Source organism: Nyctibius grandis, chromosome 11 (assembly GCF_013368605.1).
Source record: "Nyctibius grandis isolate bNycGra1 chromosome 11, bNycGra1.pri, whole genome shotgun sequence".
NCBI classification, from domain to species: Eukaryota; Metazoa; Chordata; class Aves; order Nyctibiiformes; family Nyctibiidae; genus Nyctibius; species Nyctibius grandis.
Window position 1 is genome coordinate 18,308,329 of NC_090668.1, and position 26,146 is coordinate 18,334,474.

Here is a 26,146-nt window from a genome sequence, read left to right on the forward strand (position 1 = left end):
AAATTCTAAAGACAAATTTGCATTTGAATGCAAGATGCAGCTAACAGATCAGCTACTACTTGCTGTGAGATCCCATGCTTTAAAGTTAGCTGTTAAATCTTACACATTTTCCTAATCCAGGTCCTAGCATTAACTATGCAGCATCAGTACACTTCATTTAATCATCCTGATACAAATTTTTACGTAACAACACAGAATTCAGGCAGAAACAGCTTACCTTGGCTGCATAGATGGAGTAGATGTAGAATCTAAAGTTGTCTGAGTTTCTTGGGCGCTGCCTTCTGTGCACTGAACCGGTAAGGACTCAGTTATACTACTGACAGAAGCTGCTGGAAGGAAGACACTAATGTAAAATGTGTTACACTACTTCCTGGGATTACAAAAGTTATACAATGCAATTAGTCTTCGACCCCCATGACACCAGCCAGGAAAGTAATTGAATCTCAGCCTCTATCATAATGAAACATAATTTTACAAAAAGTAATTACGTTTTGCCATATTTCGGTCACGTTCCAGTCCCAGGCCTCCAGAAGTTACAGAGCACAAAATTTTGAAGCTGAAGCTTTAAAATAGTTACTATTTTCTGCTAATTAAAGCATCTACAAACAGCTTTCTCAGCATAAACATCAGTATTATGACATAAGCTTGGGTTTTATTTAAAAAAAACAAGATGGATCTGTGAGAAACAGTAGTGTAGCACCATGATGCCAACTTAGGATCCATTTTGAAGTTGTAGAACCTAGATCCCCAGGTTTCAATGGAAGCTATTGCTTCAATTTTAAAAGTCAAGCTGATATTAAAGTCAAGGAGGGAAGTCTTCAACACTGTGCCATGAGATTCCTTGCTGTCAGTAGCCAGTCAAGCCAAAAGAGACATTTTAGAAGCTCCAGGGAAGCACTCCCTAACCCTCCTTCCCCCAGCAGAACATGCTGAAGTTGAAAAGATCCGTGTGAACAGAACAGAGAAAGGGTTCCTCCTTTCTGAGGGCACTACCATTAATTTAAAGGGGGAAGAACCCTCTAGCTTTTTCTAGAGAGTGAATGTAGGAAGACAGCACTTATTTCAATGGAAAATCTGCTCTGTAGGGAAGACCACAGTACATGGGGCACTGTGCCAAAAGGAACAAGAAGCATCTCTATCTGAAGTTAGGAGAAACTATTAAAAGTGTCTACAGATTAATCCTTCAGCATTAGGCTGCAGAAATTAAATAGCTGTATTTTAAATGCTTTTCACAAACATTCCCCAAGATAAACGTTATCTCTACTGTCAGTAACTTCCACAAAAAATATGTTGGTATAGTATTTTTTCTGCATTTTTATATCTTCAAATTGGAAACACTCAGATTAATACAACAGGTATTAGCAAGAGTCTGCTTCTGAGCAGATTAATCACAGCACAATTATCTTATGAGCATTTCATCCAAGTTCATTCCATCAGGTAAGATACTTGAATAAAGTGGTTTGCACTAATGCTCCTATACTTTTAGTATTTGGACATGATCAGGAAGCAAGTTGCTATCTACTGTGCCATTGTGAGTTGTTCAAACAGAAGTGTGTTAGCATTACTTACCAGGAGGGCTAATTCTACCATTACTGTTCTGCCTTTGAAGATGTTCTTTGTAGCACACTGAACACATGCCATTTGTACGAGGATTCCCATAAAATCCGCAACCAGTGGAACAAAGCATAGGCACTTGGCTACGGTTAGTTTCTTGAGCCATTTTCCCTTCTTCTATAAACCTGAAATTGATACATACAAGCAAATATTTTGAGACCTGAGAAAATGCTTCTTTTACAGTTGACATTTGAAAATCTGGAATTCCCTATAGCTCAGCAAAAAGATCTTCTAGAAAAGATGCCTCGCAGGTAACTCAATGCCCTTTCCTAAAAGGTCTATTAAGTCTGTCCAATAATGCAAATATAGCCATATGTATGCTTTGCATGACCTATACATACAGACCCTTTCAGCCTCACCATTTTTGGTCAATATATAGCCCACAAAAAGTCATTTTAGAAAATATTGGAAGTATTACTGCTTCTAGCAGTAAGTTAAGGGGAAGGGGACACCCACACTTAACTCTTCTTGAAACTTGAACACCTGATACTGTGAATGAGAACTATAAAATGAAAGACAAGTATGGGAACGTGCTTATGTACTGCATAATAATTATAATTAACAATAGTCACATGTATTTGCAAGTTACTATTTAGTCACTGCGTCATTAGTGAAGGACAACACAACTACTTACCACAAAACCAGTATTACAATTTTTCACATGCAAAAAGAAATCATCCTTTCAGTGAAAAATATTAGACTAGGTACACATACCTCCTACATATCATTTTTTTTTGTGAAAATATACTAAAAATGAGAAATAAGAGATAAATATCAAGGCAACTCATGTAACATCCTTAGATTTAGTTTTCATAAACACTGTACAATTTGTATTTTTTGTCCCTGGCTTGTAGAGGTCCGTAAACCTTCTTAATACAAGAAAATTACAGGAAATGACCATTTTTGTGTTCTGAGCCTCCTAACTATTCTCAAACAGAGTAACTTGTAAATCAGTTATTAAGATCTGTCACTCAGCAAGACAAAATTAGTTGTCCATTTTTGCCCCCCTCCATAAATACATTCTTGCCTTTTTTTTGTACCAGTTTTGAAAGAAAGAAAAAAAAAAAGCTTCCACTAAGAAACTAAGTATCTCAAGGTATCAATTATTTCATTCGAGATCAACTTAGGTCTACCATTTTATACTTGCTGATTAAAAATTAAGCTGAAGCATGGATAATTTAAATTCTTGCAAGTCAAACCAAAGATAATATTACTGGGAAAAAAAAAAAAAAAAAAAATCAATCTTTCAAGTAACATCGGTATATATTTCAAAAGCAAAGAAAAAAAAATCCAGAGGGGAAGGGGTTTCAAGATATTTGAATACTTCACCACTTGCCAAGTTATAAAACTAGATTAAACCACAGTAAGAAGTACACCAGGGTAAAAAGATTTCCTTTTACGTAAAGTGTATTTGAAGCCAAATACAAACAAGTTTCCCATTATTTTGTTTTCAGACAAATATCCTCATCTCCTCTCACACCCACACCCACTGCATTTTGTTTTTATTCCCCCAAAGCATATGAAATTGATACCTCAAAAGCAAACCTCTGCGTTGCAAAGCTAACAGCAACACAGAAACGACAGTCAAGTCTGCTGTTCACAGCAGTAATGTACTCTAAGGACGAGAAAGTATCCAAGATACAAGACAAGGAAGATGTACAGGCAAGATGACAAAAAAAAAATCTCTGATAGTATCTTATTTAGTTTCAACCTACAATTAAGCTTATTTCAGCTGTCTGACTGCACTCCCCCACCCCAATATAGAAGCGTTTGCTTTCAAAATACAAAGCCCCCATTGACCTCAAATGACAGCTAAATTTGATTTTGCTGAAGTACTGTACTTGCAGCTGAAAGAGCACTTTCATTCCTGCCTTTCTCCAGACAGCCCTTTAAAATGAAACTGCAAGTAGCGCACGTGGGAATTCAATTCTTATGCTGGGCCCAACATTCAGCAAAGCCATCTCGGGAGAGTGCAAACCAACACGAGTTTTCTGTGCTTGGGTAACTCAAACCAATTTAAAGATGAAATCTTACACAAGTCACTCTTGGCATAGAATGTTTAAGATTGAAAGACTAATTAAAAAAACACTTTGGGCAGAATATTTCAAGGGCTAATAGAGATTCAATGTCACAATACAAGTATTAATCCTTTTAATTTTAGGCAGCAGCACATTAAAAGAACCCTACCACACTAACTTTCAGTTTACCATGACTGCCTTTCTGTTCATAGCTTCAAGCAGCATGCAGGATCTCAATAACAGCACCAGTTACAGCTAATTTTCTTATTCCCCAACACAACTGTTGCTGAAGGGACCAGGTGCTAATGCAATCACAGCATAACAATTTCTAACATGGATGTAAAAAAAAAAGTCTGCTCCAATTCAATAAACAAATTGTGAAAGGTGCACAAAGATGCCCAGAAGAAAAACAAGAAAAGCTGGACCGAGTTCCAGCTAAGCCAGTTCCCAAGTTCATTAACCAGTGGATCCTGCCACCAGCCAAAGCACAAGCCACTGGCACGAGGCTCCAGAACACTTAAATCTCCAAGGGGAAGTGCCAGGGATTCTTCTGAAGAGTTTTAATAAAAGCCACAGGAAGTGGAAGATCCTTCACTGGTTGCTAATATTTGAGGAATCAGATGGAGAAGAGATAGGATCAAATTCACGCAGTGTTACGAAGTCAAATGAGAAAGAAGTTGAACCAATGCAATAGCTTGTTGCATTCAGAAGGGCACAGTCACATACACTCCACCACACCAGCTCCAGTGCTCAGCTGGACCCTCACTGCCCCAATTAGATCCCTACACCACCAAAAAAAAAAAAACCACTATGAAAAAAAGGGCCATCACCACTGTAGAAAGTTTTCTGACAGTTCAGTGAGCTCCATCAGTTCACACAGGTGAAAAAAAAAAAGAAAAAAGGAAAAGCACCATACACAGAGGAAAAACTCTGGAACTGATGTGAGGGATGACATGTTACCAGGAGGGACAACACACATGGGACCACCTCTTTTAGCAGCCTGTAAGCTCCTAGATGAGATCATTGGGACTGATCTATCTGAACCCTAAAGCCACAGAATGCCAAACCAGTATAATAAGCTCTTGCTCCCCAGCTTCACTCCTTCTCCCATGCTGTTCCCTCCCTCTCAGTGCTCACATGCACTGAAATGAATCAAGGAAGAGAGCAAACTTAGCAAACCAACCACTCCATCTTTTGCCAGTTAGTTTTACCATAGACTGTTTTCCGAGCTTGTGTTTGTCACGTGTGCTGTTTGGCCATGAGAGAGGCTCTAGTGAAGACACACGTGGAACCACTCGTTTCAGCAGCACAGCAGGCTTAAAGCATTAGGAGAACCACTGGCCAAAACCAGGCATTGAAAATGTAAGGGAATAGAGATCCAAGTACTGGTGGTTCCTGCCACCGCACTTCGGACGTGCCTCTCCTGTACACATCCACCACTGCACGAGGGTAAAGGCCAAGATGACACAGCCCTGTGCCTCAGGGACTTTCCTCCTCGCCACTTGGGCACGGAAGGAGTCAAACAGCCGCAAGCAGAGCAGCCCGACTCTGTCCCCATCTCAGCAAACAAGAACAGCAAGAGATCATTGAACAGATGTTTTGGGGGGAGGGAAGACCTCCCCTCACCCCAGTTCTTGGCTCAGCTTCCAATGATTTTTGTTTCGAACTGCCCATAATTCCTCGTGGGGGAAGATCCACAGATTCGCCGAGCCCAACCATCACACAAGCCAGTAATGGTGGGCTGTCACTGAAACTGCACCCTTGGCAGCGCCGTGAAAGGGGTGAGCCTGCCCCTGCAGCCCCGGCCCCTGCTGCGCGTCCCCGCCCCTTCCTCAAGTCACATCAGCTCATCCATCTGTTGGAAAAAACAGGAATATTTATTCTGGTGGACCGGAGAGCTTGCTGATCTGACAGAAGACCAACTGTAGAGAACTGACGTACAGTGCAAAGGAAGTGACAAGGCTAAAAATAGGATGACCCTTTTCAGGGGCAGCTAGCCCTTGCTGAGCATCTAGCCTACTGTAAAATACATCCCCAGTGCATACCCTATCCATAGTTTCAAAACTGGTCTCCTAGCTTGGCTACAGTACAAAACTTGAAGCAACCTCATAGCTGAAGTGACAGCAACGTCTTGGTTATCAACATGACTACAGATATGTCCTGCTTGGTTTGAGGTGTCACAAAACAAATGCAGAGCTTGTAAAGCTGCTGGAAATACCTCTGGGCTCTGCCTGTTCCCCCACAGCTGTGCTTGCACAACATTCATAGGGTCATCCTGTCACTCTGAATGCAGAATTGATTCATCTTAAAGAAAAAAAAAAACAACCAAACTCTTTAAAATATTTTAAGCATGTTCCCTGCTTTGCTTTACAGTATAGTTGTATAACCAGTTGTACAAGCACTAATAAGAAGGAAGGATACTAGAGGGAAGGGCAAGAGCCTTAAACAACCCCCCTCAACGCCACCCCAGAACATCCACTTCGTTGAAGATTATGGAATAAATAGCTTAAGCCGAAATTACCTCTGATAATTTTCTTCTCAAAAATATTTATTGCCAGTAGAAGCATGGCAGCACACAGCTCTGCAGGGTAAGTCCTTCTTTTCCTACAAATTTGGTGCTTAAAGCCTATCCATTCCCGTTACTCCTGTCCTACACAGATAACTTTATGCATCCATACGGTCTACTTACTGCTGCTACAGGTCCTACCATTCCCCCTCACCAGTGCACATCCTCAGAGAGTAAATTATTCTCTGTACCAAGCAAAACCCACAATGAATCATATAAAGAACATTCCCAATTATAAAATGTACAGAGCTGAAACTGTAGGAACACTAAAGCAGTTTAAGTCTTCTGGACATCAGATACTTTGGGAAAAGAGCCGCCTCCTCTAATACTCCGCAAAGCAAGTAACAAAATACTTGTGTATATCCCTTCCCCACAGAGCAGCCACTGCGATACTGGTCTTTTTTTTTTTCCCCTCCCCTCCTCTGCCTTTTAATTAAAATGTTTATATGCTACTAGTTTCAAATAACTGATACCCTAGCTTTATAGGCTTCAAATGTTAATCAGTAAGATCAGAGACAGCAGCATTTAGCAGGATTAAACACACAAGGTTTAGGAATAATCTCTTTTTTTTCCACCCCTCCTCTCAACAATAAAAAAAAAATTCCCACACAGCGGCCAGCCTTCTCTTCATCTGTCATCTGCAAAGAAAAAGGTCTCTTGAATTCTAGTTGTCCTCATACTTCAAGTTGTAGTAGGGAAAGCAAGTAGATCCTCACATCCACTACCCCCACTGAAGTACAGTCTTGTGTTCTGCAAACTCTCCTAAAATCCATGACTGGTATGGGAAGGATCCCTCCCAAACGCTCACGCTGAAGCAGAAGAGACCACCCAAACAGCATTCTGCTGCAGCTGCAGTACCAAACCAGCCACAGTTCGAACCGTACTGATGCCAGCTTTGAAAATGTTTCTCAAAAAGAAAGCAGAGCATTTAGTGTAACCTACTCTCTTCACTGTCAAAGATCAATGCACTGACAGATTTCAGTTGACACTCACCTCAAAGGATGAATCCAATTTTTAACAAGTGATTAAAATATTCCCTCCTCTATCATCATCACCTTTATAATGAAGCAGTTCAGCACTGATTTAAGCAGCACCAGTACTAATGGTCATTTTTCCTTTGTGCTAACAAAGCAAGGAAGAAACTGCAAAAATGCTAATTTGAGCTGCTTAAACATATAAAGCTTCATCCCAGGCACAAATAAAAGCAAGATATGAAGCTGCGTAGACAAAAATACATTTCATTTTAGGGCATGTACTGGTACAGATACCTGATACCATATGAAAAGGCATGTTGGTACAAAAAACAATAAATAGGAAATGCACTCCTTTACAGGCTTATCAAAACAAATGACAAATAAAGACCTAAGAGCAGAACTCTGTTGAATCTTGCTGCAGAAGTTACCCAAGCACTGGCTGTGTTCGAGGACACCACTGCATGGCACAATTTGCAGAGACACAGCTGCTCAGGTGTCCTGCAACTACTCAGCGTATAAAACACTAAACTCACAAATTAACAGCAAGTTACAGAACGGTCCTTTTTTCTTTTTACTCCATTCCTCTCTCCCAAAAGGCCCCAATTTACATTCACCGAGCAGTCACTCGTAGCTGCTTTAAGGCATTACCATGTCCCAGCAACTTGCCATGGAGCCAAGAAGAACTGGCAGATCTGAATAGGGGCCTCAGTCATTGCAGTTCAGCCCAGCTTGCTGGTTGCAGTCAGACATGTCATTTCATCTACAGCTCACCCTGGCTGAAACACTACAGCTGGTTCAGATTTGCCAGCGTAGCTACATGTGTAGTTACACTCTGACCCAGTTTCATCAGAATGCTTTGAGTTTAAAAAAAGTGAATATGGTTAAGGACCAACTATGCAAGCAGATCTGTAAGGGCAGTGACCTCTCTGTTCCTCTAGCAGCAGAACACACAGCTGCTGCATTTTTCAAAACACAGGAGTTATCCAACTTCCTCAGCACCAGGAGAATCCATGCATTTTAAAGCTTTCAATTCATTCCAGTAGGCCTCCAGTTTTCTTCCTGCTCACAACTAAATACAGTTTTAAGTTGCAATTTGAACTACTGAAGCAGAATTTATATAATGACTTCACATTGAAAACAAAATATTCAAACTAGTGACCAAAGACTTACATAAGATGTTCTCTCTACTCACTTGACAAGTCATCCAATATCTACTTATGTTCCAGTCTATTCCTGTTGAACAGCTTTTTATTTTCGTTTCATGCATAGACTTATTTTAGGTTAAAATCAAGCACTTATATTAGACACTCCTAGCAGAAACTTTACAAAAAGATGTAAAGAGTTACAGAAGTCTTTTCTTCACTTCTAAATCTAAGTAGTCAGCAAGCTTAAATCCTTCAGTACAAGAATTAAAATATAAATAAAATTTGGACGCTCAAGAAAGCTACATTCCCTGTACAGTGTAAATACCGGATTTAAGATGGCATAAAGACTGTGAAAGAATCACACTGGTGGAAAAAAGAGCCATACATGCGAGAGAGAGTGCAATCTCAGAAGTGGCAGACGGACAGAAAAGAGAGAGTTCAGGTCTTAGGAAGGGAAGAAACATTAGCAACTTTCGTAACTAACCTGAGCCAGAATATCATACTACCAACGTTACGTCACTATAGAACCCAGGAACACTTGGTGTAGACAAAGCCTCTAGTGTTGCAGTGTGTATATTGCTAACTACAGCTGTCTGCTCTTGTACTCAAGGTTACACGAGGAACAAGAGAACATTCACCACAACCTCTTCAGTCTTACTAGGCAAGAACAAAGACGTACAGATTCTATACCAGTATCAAGAAGATCACTGATAAGGATTCAGCTTTCTATGCTTGTCTGCATACACTATTCATAGATGTTACTTTCAAACTGTAATTACTACTTGAGGCCATGCTTAACCTTTGCAAAGTACGGATTACTAGAACCAAAGATTAACTGCTGTAAAACAGGGTACCTCAGAAACTCATGTAAATGCATCAAATTACTTGCAGTGATCACTTAAAGCCTACAAACAAAAACCAGAAGTATAAGCAAGTTTTTCTTATGTAATTTCCAAACTTTTTAGTATAGCCACCATACCAAATAAAGGGGCAATTCCATGAAGTTCACTACTTCACTGAAGATTAATCCTAAAAAAATAATGAGCGATGTAACAGGTACGTTTTGTTGAATAGTAGGAGGAATCACGTTTTGTTTACGTGGGATTTCAAAGCGGCAGAGTACAGACAAAAGGAGTTTCATGAAAGTGTTGGAATTCCAGAAAGCTGCCACACAGAGCTTTCACTATATGGTGGTGGGGTTTTTGTGGGAATGGCCACTACTTTATGCTGGAGCATCTGGTAACTGCTGCAGCACCTAAAAGACTAAATGCAGCACTCTGTATAAAGCCTTCAAGAATTTTCCTCCTATTTATCATGTATTTCAATTTGAGCCTAAAGCAGCAAAATACAACTCAAGATGCCAAGGATTATCATTGTTAGTACATTTAAGAATTTACATTTGGACTTCTTAGTTGTTCAAGACCACTAGAATTAGGTCCTTGCTTATGACAGTATCCAAACTTTGTGAAATTCAAAGGAAACACCAATTTTCTGACTTAGAAAACATAATGGCCTCTTATTTACTACTTATTCCCCAGCAGCACAATACATTTGTAGGCAACCCCAGTTAATCCAGGAAACTCCAGCCCAGAAAAGTACGTAGATGCTTTCAGAAAGAGCACCATTAGCATGTTCCAAGTTTCCGTCTCTTCAGTCACAACTATCAGAAAATCTAAGCTGACAAAGCTGCCTTTTTGGAGAGGTCAACCTGAATGCAAGTGAAAAAAGCAAAACAAAACCCACCCACACACACCACAAAAGTCACTTCTTGGGTTCAAGAGAAAAAACAGCAAATAAGCCTTGGAGCTGGACACGCTTGTTTACAGCAAAACACAACAGGGACCTTCAAATAAAGATAACTAGCTAAACATTAAAAGCACTGAGAGCAACACAGTAACTATAGTTGTTCTGTACAAAGTAAAGACAATTCTTGAGTGAATTATAGACCAAGAAAAGTGAACAAGAGAAAACAGCATGTCACATGTTTCAGGAAGCTGTTTTTGTACTGGTATCTCTGGGAGAGTCATGGTGAGAGATGTCCAAGAGGCATATCTGAGGAATCCAGAGAGGACACTGGCCAGCCACCCCACTGGACATGTTGTCCTAACCAAAGCACTGTATGTCCATACCCAAGCCAGAGGGGAGACCAAAGCATTTTTCTCCCAAAATGTGAGGTTGCACTTACTCAGTTTAGCCTACCCAGATCACCCAAGATTTAAGGCTTGAGGCAGACAGGCTCACCAGGTCCATTTTTGGAAGGTGGCTGTCTCTATGACAAGACTGCCACAGAAACCTTACATGAAGTTACACTTGTGATAGGACATGCAACTACTAATATAAGAGCATACTTTTATGTAGTGCTTGCTCCAGCGTCTCTGCTGAAGGCGAATAAAAATTCAGGAGTTACACCCATAAGAAAAAAAATCAAACCATCTCAATAATTGTTTGTCAGCAGTCTGCTACGTCAGCTCACACAAACCACAGTTTCCATCATGTGTAGCTGAAGCAGTGTGGAGCTGCACTAGTTACAGATACTGCTTGAGGAGCCCTTCGCTTTCCTCTAGAATTTGTGCCACCTCATAGCTGTACTTTGGCATTCAGGTGCCTAAGCTAAAGGCTGCAGGAATCCTCAAGCTGCTCTCTGTATTTCTACACAACCCTATAAATTCAGAGTTGACTTGAAATCTGTCAGATCACAGAAATGCCTTCTTTTGAAATGCTCTATAAAAGATAAGAAAGCTACTCTGAAACAGACAAGACAAGGCTACATTTTGCTTTCTTTGGCATCATATATTGAAGTTGGCCATTTCAGAAATCAGAGGTTGTGTAAAATTAGGATCAGGAGATTCTAAAATTCTCTACATTCCCTTAAGATACCAGACCAAAGTGTGAGGGATGCAGAAGGAGGGCAACTCCATAAACTATCTTTGATACTGTATTTTAGAACAGGTTTAGCCTTACAAACTGATGAAAAATGATCTGTAAGAAGGATTCAAACACAAGATTACCCATATAATTACTGAAAGAACAGATATAGATTCAGTAATCGCTTCTTTTGAGCTTCAGTGAATAAGTAATCTTCTCTCAATACAGCATAAGTTTCACTTATTTTAAGCATATCAAACCCAGAGAGATAAAAGCCGCTTTAACACGAGTTCCCAAAATAGACAACTTCTTGTTAACAAAACACCTGTTGCTGAGAACTGACAGTAAGCACAAAACACATTATAATTTGTTTTTTGTAAACAGCACTCTCTAGAATTTGAATTACCTTATAATGCTACAGTTCTACGTCGGCCTAATGCTAAGGGAGGTCCTGCTCTAATATCACGGTTCCTAACTGTTAATAAATAAAACTAGCATCATCATCATTTCTGGCTAGGGCATCTTGAAGTCAACTTAACTTCTGAGAACACTGTGATTATCATGCATGATGTGTTGCTCTATTTAGAATTATGCACTATGTCTAATTTAAGTGTTCAAAATTATACAATACCCTTACTGCGGTTTGATGGGGAGCTCAACCTAAAGCTAAAGCCTGACCAAACAAAGGGGGTATTTAAGGACAAGTTTTCAGCAGAAGATGTGTAAGTATAACGTTCCCTGTGGCAAAACTGCATTCCTCATCTTTTGCAATGCACTTAAATTTAGCCAAACAACTCAAAGGTGCTACTTTGTTTTAACCCTAATGCTATTTTAGGAGGTTTTTTTGTTGGGTTTTTTTTTTTTTTTCCTTGATTATTATTTCAGTCACTGGGGAAGCCAGGTTACATGATCCCAAACAAGTTACTAGATGTCTAAATACTAAAACCTATCACCCTGCACAAAGCATAGGAAAATACTATAAAGTTGACCAGCAGCCACCATGCTGGGCAACTGATATTTATCCATTGCTTTCATATACAGTCAAGTTTCACTGAAGATACAAATATACCAACTGGTCACACTATGAAGTTTTGCATCTTTCCTTAGTTTCCTCTCAACAGTCACCTTACACTGCCTGAAACACTGCAACGTGTCAACGTCCAAGTGCAACCTTTGGGACTTTAGATACTTCTGTCACAGTGTTGCTGGGCCAGGAACTGATCTACCTTGAAGACTTCATTCTTCAAAAGCTTGGACTGGTTCTGTATATGGTTTACGGTGCAGCTCTACAGCTCTGTGCCAGGAGAGTCCAAGTTAACAGTGTGCTGCTGGAGGAAGGTGAAACTACCTAGTTAGTATCAGAACTGAACTCCAAGGCACAGCCTCACTCACAGTGCAAGCCAAGGAAAAATGCATGCATCACCAAGGGGTCAGAGTGAAAATTAAGAGTTGCCTCGTGTCAGCCTTAACTATCCAAGATAGTGTCAGATTAATAGATAAGGGGCTAAGGAATGATCAGAAATTCGCAGTGTGAGACACTCTCCTTTCTGAAGGTTTCTAAACTACACCACTTGCTCAGATCGAGAGGTCATTACACTCTTTAGGAAAAGCTTAAAAACTATTGGAAGAAACCTGATTGAGGACAACTGGCATTTTTCCCACTGCCATCATGGAACAGAAAATCGGGTTTTTTCTCTTTCTTTCCTAAGCCCATACAGAACAGCCTGCATGTATTTCAGTTTCTCAGCTGACAAGAAAGCCAGAGCTGATACCTTTTGAGTAAGTCTGCACTGCAAACACGGTGCTTTAATCACCAGGGCATCCTTTTTACCTACTAATACTCCAGGTACAACTCTGTAAACGGCCTTTCTGATACCCAAGTTTGTTATTCATTCTGTTTTCAGACAAGATTCACCCACGTGAGCATGCATTTCTAGTACAATGTCTCCCACACTTACTGTCCAGAACACTTAGATCAGCAAGTTAAGAGCACAATAGCCTAAAAATAGCATGGCTGGATGCCACTGTCTCCCCATTTATTATGATGGTACCTTTATACAGAGTTCTTTCTACAATTCTACACAGAAAAATACAGCCATAAATGGCTTTAAGGGAGGGACTTGTATCCAAAAAGGACAAGCTGTAAGTAGTGCCATGGGATTCCCCATTTTTCCTCAAGCCACATAAACAGAATCATAGAAATTTGCATTTTTAGAAGCATTTTGAACAATAACTCTTTAAGTACATCTGACTTCTCTTTTTATTCTCTTGCCATAGTGATTGTATTCTGCCAGAGAACAGACCAACACATGACAGAGTAACAGCACTTTCTAGAGAAGGGAAAATTCATGATAAAAAGAAGAAATAGACAAACATCAAAAATGCAAGCCAGATCTCTCTTCAATTATTCTGTTTGGCATATTAAAGCCCGTATCACATTTTAGAATGGATGAATAGGGAACAAAATCTGCTCACAAGATATCGAACCTCAACTGTCAGCAAGGTGTGGCTTTCTGTCACGATGCTATTTCCCTTCCATTCACAAACACCGGCCAACAGGGCTTCTATCAAGTAACAATGGAAAAAGAGCATGATATATTCCCTTTTATCATGGTATAAGGTCAGAAACAAGAGGAGAGATGAGCAAGACCAATGCCCTTCAGCTTGGCCTAAAGATGCATTCACAGGCACCGCAGCTTCAGCTGCTGCATTTCACCAGGCTAATTCCACAAGTACCACGTCCTTGCTATGGCTTGAAAAACAAAAGCCCAACGCCCTAACACTGTCTCCAAGAAATCTGTCTCACTCTCCTTTTGTGAAGATAAAAAACCCTACACTACTGTTGAAGAATATTTGTATCCCCTACACTAAAAATCACTAATTTTAACCCATAACCCTGGGTTTCAAGAGAAGACTTTCCCATTTTAACAACTAATTTGACACTGCTTAAGTAAACCCAGCAACACTGCAATGCACATCTTACACTGTATATGCCACCCTGCGTAAGTTCACCAGATAGAGCTATCGGGCCATACAATAAATTCTTCACCTCACGCCTTAACATTCTGAAAAATTCAGGTGTCAGAGCTGCAGCAAGGAGAGAGGTATTCCTCAACAGAGCAGACTGATATTTCAAGCATTCTGATTGTGCAGTGGGGGATCTGAGGTAGAAGACAGAAGGATAAGTAGGTAGCAACTAATCGGGGATTTATTTATATACAGAATGACTAGGTATAAACTTAAGACCATGGGTCACAGTCACATTATGACTTTGCAGAATAACAAGCTAATCCCTGCAGTAAGAGAGACCACAGCTAACAGTCAAAAGTTTCATATGCACCATGTTAGAGAAAAGCAAATGCAGGAAGGCAGCACAACCAACTAAGTGACCAGCACGTGAAATCAGATTTTTTTTGTTGTTGTTTTCAAAAAAAAAAAAAAATTTAAAGCCACTCAGTTACTCCACTGCTATGCACAGAAGTTTTAAATCGCAAACAAAGCAATAAGTCAAGTTTGACCAGACTTATTAGGAAGGCAAAAACATTCATGCACGGCTGCCAGGCCAGTCCACAACAAATCAAATACTCCTTGATCTCAGCACTAGTCTCAGCCCCTGCATGGTTTGTCACACTCAGCTGACAATCTGTTTGTTATGTAACTAATAATACACTTACCTTGACCTATAGTTACTAATGCTGCGTTCCTCCTCTCCCAGGCTACTTTAAACAAACCCCAGGAAAATATGCTGAATATCCAAAACAATCCTATTGTGCAATTCTAAAGTCTCTTCCCTAAAAAATGTTCCAGGTAAGTCCTTCCATATTGCCACATTTTTTTTTCTTTGCAAGTTAGTAATCACATGTTTTTGATATCATAAAACACTAAAATAACTACTTCTCTAGTTACTTTTCACCAGGACGATAACATTTGTTTGATAACTAATTCTAATTAATACCTACAGAATCACTTTATTCAAGGACTTAACACCAATATCCAACAGTACGTCATATTAGCATGATATTTGGATAGCATAATCCCAACATAAGAAGTCCGGTGAAGTTCACTTAGAAAACTCTCCTGTGTCAGCAACAAAAGCTACCTTCTAAGCTTCTTACCTGATTCTGAAGGAGCTAGGCAGGAAGAACAACTTCCAAACGTTTCAGTTTAACACTCAAAACACAGCCACTTTTGCCCCTACCTTGATAATGGTGCAGATTCCAATGCAAGGTCATTCTGTTGCACAGAAAACATTCTGTAACATGGTAACATTACATTGCATTAAGGCCTTGATTCTATGTATAATTTTAGAAAAACATCTTAAACTCATACAGGGGGTAGTAGAGAAACCATTTTATCCTTCTTTGTAGTCTCATGTCTCCCCTGCCACCCCATCCCCAAAAACAACATGATCAACACTCGTTAAAATGTTTTCTCCTGACAATCTAACTCACAGATAGCCTTTTGTGTAAAAAGGCACAAATATGTCCAATTTAGGTACAGAAATTCTGCACTTTTGCCTGCAGAATCAGTGGTTCTTTCTTGCCTCTCACCTCCAAATATAATTTAAAGTCTTAAGTGGAAAATACCTGCCTTCCCCATGTAATATTCTGCTTTCATCAGCCCAATTATATTCAATGGCACACACCCCAAAACTGTTTAGCCTCCTGCCTTATTCAAGCTAATGGTGAAAACTTCAGTCCTTGTTTTTAAAAAAAAAACACATCCAACACAAAACGTTTAAACAAGCTGAAAGCACCTCACTTCTATCCCCAAAAATACTGCTATTAAGCTCCCACTCCAATCTGATTATTAAATTTACATTTGTTTCTCTAATCCTTCACACAGATAAAAATGCACTAGCATCATGAATCACAGGACACACCAGTGCAGCACTGTCTTAAACCCTGGGCTAGTTAAACTGTTCAGGTGGTTGCTGGGGCCTGCCAAGTCAGCCACACTGTTTATAGTTTAGTTCTCCAGATACAGGATTATTATATTTCAGACTGACAAATACCATATCCTGAAGGTTAGAGTCCTGTGATGCAAACACATCCTGACAGGGCAGAATGGCTGAGCAGGGGTGGTCTTCAGCGTGGAGACAGTTTCAGCTTCTGCAAGATTTGCTGAAGTTAAAGGAAGCGCTGTGTGTTTAATAAAAGTGCTGCTTAAAAAGGAGCTATTTTTAGGAAACAGCCAAACACAAGTGCTCATTTGTCTCAGTAATACTCAAAAGATTGTCTCAAGTAGATCTAAATGGAACAGAAGATGGATCAAGTTAGGATTTAACTCAGCTTCTCAATGCATATTTAATAGCAAAAAAAGTTACTTTTCAAATTAAAAAAACCTCAGTTTCTGTCAACAACTGGAGAATGAGCAAGAAAACACAACTTGACTGAGGAGAAATGATTTTTGTACTGTCAAAGCTTTGTTTTTGCTAATGTCTATCTAGCTCAAAAGCCCTATAAACACAGTTGGAAGAAGGGATCTGTTAAAAATACATCACCCCACCCCTTCAATTAAGGGCTGAGAAGCTTATGACACATCTGAGACATCCAACAAGAACAGGGAAGAAGGACTTAATGTTCCGATATTTCTAAAGGTAAAAAAAAAACCCACCAAGGTCTAAAAATCCCAAATGTTTCATGCCTCTGTTAAATGGATTTTAAAACAAGAACAGATCCAAGCTATTTTTATTCCTTTGCAGGTCATGTGTAATTAACTGCTTATTTTCACAAAACCTTATTACACTATAAACATCACTGGCCAGATCACCTGCCCCACCCAGACTGAGCTCCACACCACAGGAGGCCAACTATCTCTGTGAGGAGTTCTTGTGCCTGCATGAGGCTGTGCCTCCAGTACCAACCTTCCCTGCACCAGCCTGGCTGTAATGATCAACAGCTCCTCAGCTCACCCCTTCAAGACATCTTTCTAGAAACTGCAAGCCAACTAGTTAACAGGCCTAGCCCCACGTCTAGAACTATGGGCAGAAGTCCCTTTTTGGATATAGCTCAAACTCTCTAAAATGACATTATTCCTCTCCCCCACTCCCTTCTGCCTTGGGCACACAGCAATTAGCAGAAATGATCACTAAACCACTTGGGAAATAGGGGGAGGAAGAGGAGAGGAAAAGAGCCAGTTGGGTTGGCTCGAGCCACTAATTTAAAACAACTTAAGCTAGCCGAGTTGACTTTGCCTCCAGCGCTCACACGACCCACTCTGCTGGAGAAGTGGCAGGAGGCCCCTTGCGTGGAGCAGAGGGCACTCAACAAGCAGGGATCTGAAGCCCACGTCGCTGCTTACAGGATGGACGTCTGCCCTCCCTAAGGCTCCAGGCATGTTTTACAGAGCTCGTCCCACGGGAGGCGTGCAGCCTTCTCTAAGTAGTATTAAACAGAAGCAGAGCACGGTGTTACCACCCCAGCACATGGTGGGCCACCCACTTCACGACACTGGGAAGTGTCACCAGCAGTCGGTGGACCGTAGAGCACAGATTCCCTCTGCCTCATAAACAGGGGAGATAAAATCTGGTCCTGCATTTTGTACACAGGTTTATAATCACTTTTAAGAATCTCCTATTCACATCAGAGATGTGTATTCCATCCTGGCACAAGAAGCAGACACATAAATCCCACAGCACACAACACATTCACAGTGTTTAAGATGCGCAGATGGAGCATGTGCAGGAGAAGGTTTTATGAACAAGAAATGCTGGAACAACCAATTGTCGTGCGGGGACAACACAGGTCCTGCCAGCGACGGCTTTGAATGCAGGCAAGAAACATTTGCTGTAGCCTGAATACAGAAGTTGTACAGCTGTGCCAGCAAAGTGGTATGTTTATCCTTTAGGGCAGATTTGCTTTCTACAAACAGCCTGCATTAGAACTGTATACATGTGGTGAGAGAGTTGAGCATTTCACTTCTGTGTTGAATAAATCAGGAAAATTGGTCCCAGATAATGTGTCTTTCTTAACTAAGTTGGGGAGTAGAGTGGACCCAAGAAGAATGGCTACCCAGTCATTAAGCAATACAAACCAAGTTGCCTCATGTATTCAACTTTTTTCCTGTTCTAAGCAAAACCAGCTTCTGGCTAAACATTATTTAGTAGCACACAAATACCTAAGTTTGTTTCCTTTTGTTTAAGCAAGTCTAATACACATACTCATAACGTAAGTTTACAGAAATTATAGCAAACTATACTATTCTTCTTGCCCTCACCTCAGACATCTGATCTAGCCACTCAGTCTACACCTAGCATCACTTGTAAGTTAAGAAATGAAATCAAAATCCATGTACTTAAACACTTATATATCCTGGTCTTAAATATCTCCCTTGATACATGAGATCTGGCCCATCCCTCAGCTAAAAGACCATATATAGTCACTGCTCCTTCTAAAGTAGTATTTCCAGGGTTTAAATACAATCTAGACCATTAAAAAAATGCTATAAACAGATAAAAACAGATAGCAAGAGTGAATTAGTAATTCAGACCTAGAAGCCACTGGAGCATGGCAAGATGCCAGAGTGTCAAGACACTCTGCATATATAAAAGTAATCCATACCCAGCATTTTGAGAGAAAACAAAAAGGCTCAATGTAAAACTGGAAGAATGAGGTATACTTTAATAATCACACTTGTTTACATTCAGTAAAGGTCTAAGCAATTGCTTTCCACTGTCATTTGGAAGATTGTTGCTCAATTTTCACATCCATTCTTTCTATCATCTTGACTAATCACACAAACCCCAAACTCCTTAGATTCAACAAGTATTAGGGCCATGAGTATTTCTTTCCAATTCCCAGAAGCAGCTGCATATAGACACAAGTGTTTCTATTAAAAACAGGAAATATTTAGGGAACTAAGAAAATATATTCACCACTCTGAAAGCATTGTTCTGTATGTGGCCTCATCTAACATACTTGTCAAAGATACAGAAAGGATGACAACCAAAAGAAAGTCTTCACACTCGTTAGAAGACCCCTGCTTCCTGACTCACCCCTTCCTGCTCTCCTCCCTCTCGCCCTACCCCATGCCACCCATGGCGAATTGTACTTTTCCTGAAGACCCTTCAGATGCAGAAGGTATCACTAAAAATACCATATATGATAAACCTAGCACAGAAACTGAAAATAATCTTCCCTCAAGGAAAACACCTGCTATGATCAGGCAATACAGGATTCAAAAGAGATTCTGACCAATTCCAAAGAAAAAAAAAAAAAGATCTGCCCCCACCCCCCCCCTTTTTTTTTTGGCTGGGAGGGGAGTAGCTGCAACACAGGGCAATAACAATTTTCCTGCTTGTGTTTGTAATCAGAGCTCTGACAGACCCAGATACTCTGCAAAACTGATTAAAAAAGAAGAGAAAAATTGCAGCGTTTTACATAATTTGTACATATCTTTGTTCTAAAAGCTAAAGACCTGTGATACATTCATCTCATCAAGAACAAATATACAGACAACAGCACAGCAGCCTTCAGTGATACAACAAAAGACAATTTAAGACAAATGACTTGGAGCAAATGCTATCACTGAATAATCCCACAGCAGCTGTCATAATTAGTTAGCTCAAATCTCATCAGAATCAGGGAAGTTAGAGTTAAAACCCAGCTCTCTTCCTGTAACATTGTGTAACTCCAAACCAGCAGCGTTATCCTCGCTATTTTAGAATTAACATTTCTCCATAAAATAAGGTGGAACGACTCGATCCTTCCACGCAAAAAAAAACCAACCCCACAACCCCGGTGCAAGCCAACAGATGACAAAAGAAACTCGGTCAAGTTTGAGCCTCTCGGCACCTTATTTCCTGCCTAAAGAGCCCTTTTGTTCTGCTTCCCTGCATAAATGTTAATATTCTGCCATCATTAGAAAACGAAACAAGGGGGAAAAAAAGCCCCACGCACATGAACTTCGCTGCCCCAGAGGGCGAAATAACGCCACACGCCGCGATTAGAACCGGAAAATTCCTACCAACCAAATCTCCACAATTTTCTGTTTGCTTCACCCCAGATTAACTTCACTTGGAGCTGCACTTCGGCGCAACCCAGCCTGGCCGCGGAGCCCCGCCTCCCCCGCGCCTATTGGTCGAGGCGAGGGAGCCCCGCCCCTCCAGCCCAGGCTCCGCTCGCCGATTGGCGGAGCGGCGTATCCATTATTTAAAGAACTTTTTCCTTGCTAGCAGGTTAGGCTGGGCAGGTTAGAACAGCCTGGGCCAGCTGGCTCTTAAAGGGACAGGACCCCGCTCCCGGCTGTGACAAACGACAACCTTCGGGGACGCGTCGCCCCGAGGGAGCTCCAGCGAGTGCCCGTGCGAGCGGCAGCGGCCGGCCAGCCCCTCCCGGCGGCCCCTCCGCGCCTCCCGGCAGCACCGGCCCCCGCGGGGCAGCCAGCCCTGCCCAGCGCCCTGCTCTCAAGGCGGAGGGGAGGAGAGCACCGAGCGGGCTGGAAACGCTTCTGCCGCTGCGCTTACACAACTGCCGCTTGCTCTGCTTACAGGATAAAATTAGATGTGGGTCTGGAGCCCATCCACTCTTTGAAGAGTGACAGGAGTTACCCCGGGAAGCCGGGCACACGATACAAATTAGTAACCCCGGCTAAAAACAGGTTGGGTTGCCAGTCCCAAGGACTCGTGTACCCGTGTAAAGCGTGAGTCAGCAGAAGAGGAGCTCCGCAGGAAGCGACCGTCTCCATCTCACAAGGTACCACGGCTTCTGCCACAGAAACTTTCCGTGCTTATTCAGGCTTCACTTGGCTGAGCACATTTGCAAGACACTGTTCACGTTCCCACAGCCAACCGCGTTTCTCACGGGGCAGCTTCCTCTCAACGCCAGACAAAAACCTCTCGTTTAGATCAAAAGCGTTTCTTTTTCCTCAACGTAAACACTGATGCAGTTCCCTACCCATCTATCAAGTGAAAAGCCTGGAACACGCAAGAAGAGTAAAAACAAAACAAGGCTTAATAAGTATTTCACAAGTGCAGATATGACACCTCGTTTGAGAAAAACCTTGCCCCATTCCAAACAAGCAACACGGGGAAGAGCCAGAATACAGTCAGTGTTCCCTCCTGCACCCACAAAGTATCATCATAGTTACACAAGACCTATCTGGTTAGCAAGGTTGCCTTACATAAAACATTTTCATGTGTTTAGTGTAAAATAACTAAAAATATTAAGCTAGAGGAAGATATTGCACTTGTCAGCGTAAGCACATTTGGGTTGTTTTTGTACTGTGCAGGGGCAGAGAGGAAAAACTCCTCGTTTCTGTTCTTGCCACCTCTCCTCCAGCCAGCGCTGGAGCAGCCTGCCTTCCCTTACTTCACCTACCACCCATACCACAAAGCGAGTATCTGTTTTAACTTTCCTAACGTAAATTAATCAAGTCCAAGACAGTTTAACATACTGCTTTACTGCAAATACCACCCAACGCCAGGAAAATATTTACAGCTAAGTACTCCCTTGAGCTGTGATACATACACCAAAAAGAGCATAAAAAACATGTTCAGGAAGGACATTTAATTCCTCTAAAACAGTCAAATAGCACATTTTGTGTTAACTGCTATTTTAGAGCAATCACACCACAAATCCAAATAGGACTGAAAAGCAGCAATTTGTACAGTTGTAAGTTAGTAAGTATGAAACACTACAAGAACAGAATTAACAAGATTTACATAACTTCCCCTACAGAACCTAAAATACAAGCTGAAAGAACCAGACCTTAACCCTTGCACCTGAATACAGTGCCCTGCAAGAGTCAGTACTGCTAGAAGTTGATCAGGTCCCCTGAGGATAACTGTGAGGCCACATGTAGGTGACACTTTCTTGACCAAACGCTACCTAAGCAATCAAAACCAAGAATTCATGCAAATAAAACATACCAGTAAAGCATCCGCTAAGTATCTCAGTAACCAATCTTGGAAAGCTTCAATTTAGAGCACATTAACTTCAGGCCCATAAAAACAATAGCAGAAGTCACAAGTCTTATCAACCAAACTGCCTAGCGCTAGAAGAGGACATGACAACCTCAAAGTCAGTGTTACTGTTTGGGTACTTTCAAGAGAGGAAAAAACCCAAAAACAAGCACATTACCTCAAAACTCTCCAGCTCTATATGCTACCACAGAAGTCTAGCCACCTCCCAACTGCAACGGTGATGAAAAATAACTTTTATCATCAAACATCCCACACTTCAGCTTATGCTTCTGTTACACAGGCAACTAGCAGCTCCTTATCACTACATGGGAGAAGTTTCATCCCTTTTTCTCCCCACCTTTCCCCTCCCAGTCACACAGTCTGGCCCACTCCCTTAGCCCAGCTCTGGTGCTCATCAGACCCTTCCATCTGTCTCCAAGTCACTGATCTGGCAGAAGTTTGGCCCGCTTCTGATAAGCAAGAGCATGGCTTACCCAGAACACAAGGGCAATGGCAAAGCAGATTCTCCATGACCTCCTAGATTTCCTTACCTCATCTCATTAAAAAAAAAAAAAAAAAAAGCCCACAGAACACAAAACTATCTTACTAAGAATGCCCCAAGAATAATTTGCTTTCCTCACAGAAGACAAAAAAAAAAAGAAAAAAAACCCTGTAAAGTGAGGTATTGAAACTAGGTTCACAGTTAACCCTACCTCACTGGACTAGAAATCATGGGTAAACACATCTGTATCTAGATGTTGGGAATCTGCACATTAATATTTATTTCACTAGGTCTCCTTCAGCATGGGATAGCAACTTGAATAGCATTGCTTTTAAAAAGCCTAATTTATAAGCTCAGTTTCTGCACATAAGCCACCTATTTTCCCTGAAACACACACATTTTGAAGAAAACGCAGAGGCACTGTTTTAAGGTCCAGGCTCAAGTTATGCCTTTGCTACTCTTACAATAACTATAGTAAGGCAGGAAAAACAAAAATAGCAGATTGCAGTGCAAATACATTAAACAGGGAAGCTTTGATAGCAATGTAAAAAAGATTCAGTTTGCTGCCACTGAACTTTGCACTGAGGACAGTTACAAGAGAAAGCACCTGACTCTCATTTGACTACTGTAATCATGGAACAGCTAAAAGGCCATTTGTTCGGTAATCTTACACATACAGAAGACAGCAAGTTTGGAGGACTTGACAGCTCAAGAGATCAAGAACAGAGCCTTTCATCTTTAAGTCACCAGTTCAGAGACCAGAATAGCAGTGATCAAAAGCTACATGTGATGGCTGTTCCGGGATTAGATTAAGAGATGGTTACTTGCTGTCCAGTTCCCAACAGATCAGTGTGAATCACAAGAGCTTTCTTCACAGTTTTGCACCTGTTTTTTACAGTCTTTAATACATTATACCTCCTGGATTCTGCACATGTTAATAAGTAGCAAAGCAACTGAACTGCTGCCTACACATACTGAACTTGCATTGTAGAAAAGGACTTTACCCTCTGTTTGTCAATTATGTCAGCACTACAGCATGTGCTGATTTTTTTATTTATTAAGTATTGCTCTTTTACCTTTTTTTATTATTAGAGACAGCTTTAAAAGTAATATTTAGCTTCCCATTCCTTTCTCACCCTCAGATGCTGCATCCTGTTTATAAACAATAGTTCTCATAACCTTGCTGTAGAAGATATTTTTGCAAATCTATCAATTTTAAAAGTGTATTAGTATAGAAATTTCAGAACTTTGGCATTTGAGAAATGATTTTCAGACATTAGTAATCGATTTTTAAAAAACCTAAACAACAAACTTCATGAGAGCCATGTCTACATAAGAACAGGGGGAAAAAAATTTGCTGAATGATGAAAGAAACATTCCTTTTCATATTCTCATACATTCTTCAATACATCTGTGTGCAGTCTCTAGAAAGTCAATTAGCAATAGTTCCTTTCCAACCTGACTTTAGTTTTATAAGTCTGCAGAAGTAACTGGAACTTCCAGACAAGATGAAAACAAGTTCAGAGTGTATGTTGACTGAAGGTTCTGGAGTGCAGGTTCATTGTCCTGCTACGAACACCACTACCAAAAACAATCATCTACACAACTCCAGCAATATATAGTTGCATAGTTCTTAATAGCATGTTAATTCCCGAGAATGCAGTTGCTGATGAAAAGCCAAGGTCCTAAAAACTTCAGTATCCTTAGCAGTAACTAAGGAGGCCCTCACATACAAAGAATTCAACTTGCTATTCCAGGAGTCTGGAGAGCAACATACCAGACTGATGAGATTTCAGTAACCTTGAAGAACTTTTGAGATTTCTCTTGCTGCTTTCAATCCAAGATGTACTGCTGCACTGCAATAATCAAGTCTGGAAACAACACAAAGGTGCATGTGGTAAATACTGGGTCTTCATCAGAGAGGACTGGTTAGTTGTCTGGACAGCACTACCAATGCACCAGACAGAAACACATTCCCCTGGAAGTTTTAGCAGCTATCTCAAACCATGCAAAGCTTAGCTACCCTGACAACTTCTTAAAGTTCATCCACATGTTAAACTCCAACTGCTTCCTTCTATGTAGGGTATAATCCATTAAGAGAATCGCCTTTTTTCCCCCCTGCCTCCCCTGTTATCTGCTGGCCTATAAAGCTGCACATCCGTAACAGGTCTCAATCACTCTCAGCAGTTACCATGTTGGTTTGGGGGGTTGTTGTTGTTTGGGATTTTTTTGTTTGTTTTTTTCAATCAGGACATGGAATTACATCTTGTACAGCTGTACCAGCAAGGACTCCAGTGACAGATGGCCACATCACTCACTTCAGTCAGAGTCCTTGAGAAAAGATCTAGACATTTAAAAAGACTTTTCCTTGACATCAGTTATCTTTTGGGTGAAAAAAAAGCATACTAGTTTCCACTGAATTCAGCATGTTCCAAGTACATTTATATCAATCTATAATATTCTTTGGAGCTTAGATCAAGTATCTTGAATGCAAGTCATAGCCCATTCAGTATTAAAAAAAAAAAATAAAAATAGCTGCATAGCTATTAGCTGCCAAGAAAATGGAGCCAGAAGTTTTTACACTTACAATTCCCTCAGAATTCTGACTGATTAATATAGCTGTTACAAAAGGACACACTTTCACAGAAACAGGGATTACCTTTATTTGTAACCATAGCAACTTTTCAGTAGTTTGTGTTAATGCTACTCTGCTTGTGAAACTTGCCACTATCTCTTTCAAGCTATTTCTGTAAGGTTTTGATTGTGCCATCTGAGACCATCAAGTAACAAGAAGTTGAAGTGTAAACTTACATTCTTAGATCAGACTCTTAAAAGTGTATTATGTAACAAACAAAGTTTTTCATTTTTGCCATAAATTCACAATTAGTCAAGAAGTAAATTTATTTTAATCTGTTATTATTTTAACATGATTCATACTTTTGTAAGACAAAAAATATTTTAAGAGGCATCCTGTGAACTACACACAGGAGATAGTTTCTGCAGTAGTGAGGAATTTCCTCTCCTCTATCTGGATAGTAGTAAACCCAAGGAATGATGCCACTGATACATCATCAATTTTGATATTCGGTATCATAAGGAACAAAAATCCTCCCAAAACACAGTTATTTTGGCCTGAACAAATATATGACAGATCAGATAAGAGCCAGTCCTCTTGTTCTAGGTTAGGTGATATTACAAAGAACAGGTTTGGGTACCTCAGCACTAGATAAACAAATCAGGCAGAATTCAAAGAGCAAAGCTATAAAAGTTAAAGGAGACACAGGAAAGGGACTAAGGAAGGAATTGACATATTTGCTTCCTCATTTATTGAGTTACCATCATCCACAGCTCAGAAGAGGATTAGCACTCTGTGAAAGAAATTATTTAAGATGACATCAGACAAAATCATTTGCTTGGAAGCAGAAGGAGGAAGAGAATAGTTTCTTCTTTTTTTTTTTTTTTCCCCCTAAAGTTCATAGGGCAGCTTACCAAGCTGCGCCCTTCTCTCTTCAGAGTACGCAGTTTGGCATAGTTAACACGAGAGCATAGATCCTTAGAA

General features: G+C 40.6%; 1 protein-coding gene across 6 annotated transcripts in view; it reads right to left on the minus strand.

The window, feature by feature from the left end:
- Nucleotides 1-26,146, minus strand: part of ZFAND6 (zinc finger AN1-type containing 6) — a 39,775-nt gene that overhangs the window by 12,317 nt on the left and 1,312 nt on the right. For 3 of the 6 annotated variants that reach the window (XM_068410539.1, XM_068410537.1, XM_068410534.1), the window contains exons 2-3: nt 1,570-1,739; nt 218-329 (exon numbers count right to left, since the gene is read on the minus strand). In XM_068410539.1, coding sequence (XP_068266640.1) covers nt 218-329; nt 1,570-1,720 — 263 coding nt within the window. In that variant the 5' untranslated portion in view covers nt 1,721-1,739. Of the gene's footprint in view, nt 1-217; nt 330-1,569; nt 1,740-24,364; nt 24,459-26,146 lie in introns of all 6 variants that reach the window. The other 3 variants (XM_068410536.1, XM_068410535.1, XM_068410538.1) reach the window with 2 other exon arrangements.